Genomic DNA, 5,762 nt, shown 5'->3' with positions numbered 1-5,762 from the left:
AATGTACAGGCCTAGGGTGGAGCAGACACTTTATTTAGAAATTAGGATTAAGGGTCTTGATATTGGGTTTTCTTCTGTTCTTATTCTGATCTGAAATTAGAAAAAATAACTCGCCCGATGGGCGAGAAGTATAGTATCTGTTATGTACTGATTGTTTTTAGTTTACTATGAACAGTATTATCATTTAAGTTCTTATTTTTTGAATATGCAACTATCATTTTCTGCTTATAGACATGGGGGAATTTCTCTTGAAGGCTCTTATAGTGGGCATGAACTATCTTGCTTGCTCGATTGCTGGTTGTATTAAACGGGACAACAAAGGGTGCTATGCCTACATTATGATGAATATTTAGTCCTATAGGTCTTGCTGTATTCAATGTCTCAATCCAATGGGCCTCCCTAGATTGACGGAATTTGGTAGTTTCATCTTCGGGCAAGTCAATTTCTATACGCTCAATTGGGATTAGGGTGAGATCGTCTATTGAATGGTCGTCGAGGTTGAAATGATTAGAAACAGGCTTGTCTTTCTTTAATTTGATGTCTGACCTATGAGCATTAAAGCGAGTTCGTAAATTATTCTTAGTTTCTCCTACATATTGTTTGGGGCATTTCTTGCATGAAATTAAATATATTACATTCGAATGTTCACATGTTAGATGTTCCTGGATCGGGTACCTTTTATTCGTAGAGTTGCTTACAAAATAATGAGTTTCTGATATAAAGGGACATGTTTTGCATCTACTGGACAAACATGGAGCACTTCTTAAACCTGGAGGTACTTCGGCATAAAGTCTGTTTTTAGCTGCTATCTGTGCTAAGGTGGAATTTTTTATGTTTCGTAAAAATCGTTTAGAGTACCCACGCTCTTTTAGTTTTGAGAAAACAATCGTACAGGCTTGGTTGAAATCAGAAGATCTTGTACAAATTCGATGAAATCGTAAAACTTGTGACTTAATTATACCAGAAAAGGTATGTTTTGGGTGAAAGGAGCTCTTGTGCAAGAGTTGATGAGTATCAGTTTCTTTGAAATACACTTTAATATCCAGTTTATTTGTTTCTGCTATGGAATCTCCCTTAAAGACTGTGGTATCGAGAAAGTCTATGCTTTTGTCACTCACGTTTGCGGTTAGTTTGATAGAAGGATGGTGGTTGTTGAGAATTTCAAAGAATTCCCAAAACTGTTCGATAGAATAAGTCCAAACCATAAAAATGTCATCCAAAAAGCGTCCGTAAAAAAGTGGGTCAAATGGACAGAGGGGCAACACCTCACGTTCCCACTCTGCCATGAAAAGGTTTGCGTACGAAGGGGCGAATCGTTTGCCCATTGCTGTCCCTGTTCGATTCTATTGTTTCAATAAGACCCTTATTAAGTTCATGTTTTCTCTGATTTCAGTTGATTGTAGAGATGCACATTCAAGGCATATGGATCTTAATTCAGATATCGATGTGGATTTGGATGGAACAAATGGTGATCTACCTCCGATAACTGTAAAATGTCAAAAGCTGACAGAATCTGATGAGTTTCAGGTCTCATTGGGTAAGTGTTACTACATTAAAAGACATTCGATAATGTCCATATACATCCACTACAGAGTTGACGAAAATGGATAAATCTCAATACAAAAGGAATAGGATACATAAACATGTAACATAATTTTGAATCTGGGAAATGCTTCTCCTTTTCAATCCTTTTCACTTCCGATTTTGATTTTATCTTCAGGTCATGATAGCGGAGATCTTAAAGCAAATGGTTACAGGTTACCGTATAGTCAAAGGTTACTTGTCACATACAAGGCAAATATGGGAGCTATAACAAAGTTGATAGATCGTTCAAGATCGTGTAAACAAATGATAACCGTGATTTGTCATCACTCTGTTATAGTAGGGAGTATGGCATGGATAAACAGAAGAAATGCTCTATCATATTATTTTGTTGGTAATGACGTAAACTATGCAGGCTGCTCATGTGGCTTGACCAATACCTGTTCCAAGAGCGAAAAAAAGTGTAATTGCGATATTAATGATAAAACAAGTAATAAAGATACAGGAGAAGTCACTAATAAGCACGATTTACCAGTTCTGGGAATGGCTGTTGGAGATACAGGTAAGACATGTTTATTTTGAATCTTGTCACTGAATAAAATCGAGAAAAATGTGCTTTCTACCCAGGATTCCGTGATGAGTGTTTTGCTTTATCAATTTTTAATTATACTTCAAGTTTAATTCCAGTACCATGATATGTCAACTCACAGGTTAGAAATCATTAGAGACGGTTCTCGGTACGGGACGGGTGAATTTTGTGTATTCTAAAAAGGCAAGCGTTCTGGAAAAAGATTCTAATTAAAGTCTACCAAGACAAGGTGGTCCTGAAACGCTTCACAGGACAGACACTAAACGACAATAGTTCATATTGCAGCACATAGAAGCAGTAAATCTAGAAGACTTTTGTCGTGAATTTCCTATGCGTATTTTGTAAAAGCTTTGACAAACCATACTTGTTTTTTTTTTACAGTTTAAATCCTCATAGGCTTATTTCACTTTAGTTAGTTATTGCATATCCATTACCAATTAATATGTTCAGACAATATGACATTTTTAAAAAGCAATATCAATTCAGCGGATGTAATTCAACATCATAGTTTCCATTTACAATGAACTATCCGTGTGGAAAGATAAATCTTGCGAATAAAATATTATCGATAGAGTATATAATCATTTTAACTCTTTTATTTCAGATCGAACTTTTGAATACGCCCAGATATCTATTGGACCTGTTATTTGCCTCGAATGATATTCTTATATAAATTTATATCAGCTAGTTACTTGCTTATTCTGTCGTCACATCCAAAGCGGAATAAAATTTTCCTTCTCACGCGTGGTTATTATCGTTAATATTATGGCGTTTTCGGTAGATGAAATTGGCGCAGTGGATTTTTGTTGAATTGTAGCAGAAGAGACGTCGGCATGCATTTTGAAAATAAAGCCTTAATGTTGCTTCTTGTCAAAGTGTACATATAAAAACAGAATTTCTTTTAAATATTTTGCTACATTGTTGTAGATGTGTAACGTTTTGTTTGCAGTAATTTCATGACATTTCTCGAAGGGACAGATTCGCCATTTTGTGGACCAATCGTACCTTAGAAATGGAATTACCGTCGACATTTGGGCCTTCAAATACCGCATTTGAAAGTTTCTTAAGACCCTGTCATATATAGAAAATACATATCGAAATAGACAGTGAAATTATTTTTTGAAGCCATTATATTATATAGTCTAGGCCCATATCAACCCCAGAAAATGGCAAATCTGTCCCTTTAACCATGAACTAAAATACCTCTCCAAATCCTAATACCACTTATTGTCAACTTAGATTCGCACTATTGCATCCATTATAGAAAAAAAAAGTTTTAAACAACATAATAAATCATTTATGTTTTAACTTTAGCTAATTTTTCAGTTTAAGTGTATAAGTAAATTCAATAGTATATAATAATACGAAACTTATATATTATGTATTTTAGCTTTTAGATATTTGACTTGATGCTTATCCCACCGATTCTCATTGATCCTGAATCTCTTATTTAGAATTTCCTATGTCTCTGTAGTAAATTTGTATTCATATTCAACCTACGATTTAGTTTCCTTCTGGTCGAAAGGGTCAGGTAAAGAACCAAGTACTAGCAAAAAGTCCCTCATTGCACAAGGCACACATTAATCTCCACATCTTTTCATTAGGGTGTGTGTGTGTATGTACCACCATTAAAATAGAATGTGGACAGTTTAAAAATGAAGAATTATCTAGATACTTCATCAGCGTGGTTTATGCTATAGCACGAGGCAAGCGCATCCTCGGAATATGTACAATCATTATTTCGACAAAAGAGATAAACGAAAGAATATGTCCAAGGTATCAACGTAGAAGATCGTCTTTAGCATAGATGTTTGTATAATTATTTCTTATATTTTATGTATTTATATATTAAAAATTATCCTCAATGTTGTTCTTAGATAATAATTAAGTTCCATGACTTCATCTTCAGGAGTTAGACGCTTGATCGCTAACCTGAAGGCCAAGGGTTCAATCCCGAAAAGGTCGAGATAATACTTTCGGAATTTTCAACCCGTTTTCCCCTTGTCAGTGACGCAGGTAAGAGTGGCTAACATCGAAAAGAGCAGGCTAATACCGCTGTCCTGGCAAAACTTTCCCTCATTGCATCCCGCAGAAAAGTAGGACGTAAAACTCCATTCATTTCATTTCATACTTTTTTTCATTTTAACCATTTTGTTGTTGTTTGTTTTTTAATTCACGACTATAATACAGGATTTTATTCTCCAAAACTGATATTCAGACAATTTTACATAGCTACATGCTATCTTTGTCTAAAAAAAGCAACATAGTTCAAGAATTTGACGCCAAAGGTCAGGGTTGGAGAGTGTATCTGGTGAATATCAAACAGCTACCTAAGTCATCTGGTACAAGTTCATCGACTAGACAACTTCATTTGAACCAGATGTGAATTGTGCCAGGCACAAGGTCGTCAAACCATTATATAAATATTGGCTGAATAATTTATATCTGAGTGATATTTAACATTGCATAAAAACAATCGTAGTAACTTAGAAACAACCACATGTTTAGATTTATCTTTTTAGCAATTTGGTATATTAACAGGAGATTCCGTGCTATATAAGACAATACATTTTTTTCAGGACAACGACAGAAATTCCTTTCCATTTTTTCTACCGTCAACTACTGATAAAATACAAATTCTTATGTGAACACTCGGTTTTCCTTATGCTCGCTAACCTGACGATCTAGGGTCCAATCCCGGCATAGGTCGAGATAATACCTTCGGGCGTCGTCAATCTTCATAAGGTCACATGGTGCAGATAAGTAGGACGTAAAACTCCATTCATTTCATTTCGGTTTTCCATGTGACTCACTTCTACAATCTACATACAGACAATTAACCTTCTCTGAGACTTGGTTGACAAGGGGATACCAAATGAAACTCTAAGAGTTATTTTCCTAAGATGGTATCCAAATCCGTTCTTTAGGTTAGTGAGCAATCGTCTGAAACTCAAAGTAACGCCGAACAGTGACCGTCTTGGAGGCTATAACGCTAACAAGAGAATCAACATTGAAAAATAGGTACTTTTGGCCTCTTACGGTATCGAACCTCATTCTAGGTAAGTGAGCCATCGTCTGAAACTCATTTTAACGAGACGTTTTTAACATTTTTTCTTAAAGGGAATCTTTATAAGAAAGAATCGTCTGGTAGACGTATATGAACAATTTCGATATTCAACGCAATTCCGTTTGATGAGAAAAAAATATGTTTCATGGTTATGAAACCCTACAAATCAACTAAACAAAATACAAGACCATAATAGTAAAATTAAGATGGCTAACATACCTGCAACATGTTGGCTGTCCGTTATAAGCGCAGTCAGTGTAGTGCGGTCAAGATAATATCTGATTAAAACTAGGTTATGTAAAATATCTTGACCGACTATCTTTAAGACATTGTGCCCCGATACTTCCGTTAGACTAAATATTCAATTGGTAACATTTCCTCCATTATACCACATTGATAAGTACTACTACGTAAATAAAAGAAGGTTGATGCGAGGCAAATGGGCATTAGAGAACCTAGGTTAAAAACAATGCTGGTAGTAACAATTACTAGTATCTGATGAAAAAAAATTCCGGTTAAACTTTCAAATAAAATTAATGAATCGGAATAAGGTTTCTGATTATT

At 35.1% G+C, this 5,762-nt stretch overlaps 1 protein-coding gene across 1 annotated transcript; it reads left to right on the top strand.

The window, feature by feature from the left end:
• Positions 1–1,848: 1,848 nt before the first annotated feature.
• LOTGIDRAFT_133382 (hypothetical protein) lies at positions 1,849–2,124 on the top strand (the record flags this gene model as incomplete). The annotated part of the gene is made up of 1 exon (XM_009067593.1): positions 1,849–2,124. The coding sequence occupies one exon, from the start codon at positions 1,849–1,851 to the stop codon at positions 2,122–2,124; it is 276 nt and encodes a 91-aa protein (XP_009065841.1).
• Between the last annotated feature and the right edge of the window lie 3,638 nt (positions 2,125–5,762).

This window comes from Lottia gigantea, assembly GCF_000327385.1.
Source record: "Lottia gigantea unplaced genomic scaffold LOTGIsca_84, whole genome shotgun sequence".
NCBI classification, from domain to species: Eukaryota; Metazoa; Mollusca; class Gastropoda; family Lottiidae; genus Lottia; species Lottia gigantea.
Note: the sequence above shows the minus strand (reverse complement) of the source record. Positions and strands in the feature narration are given on the sequence as shown.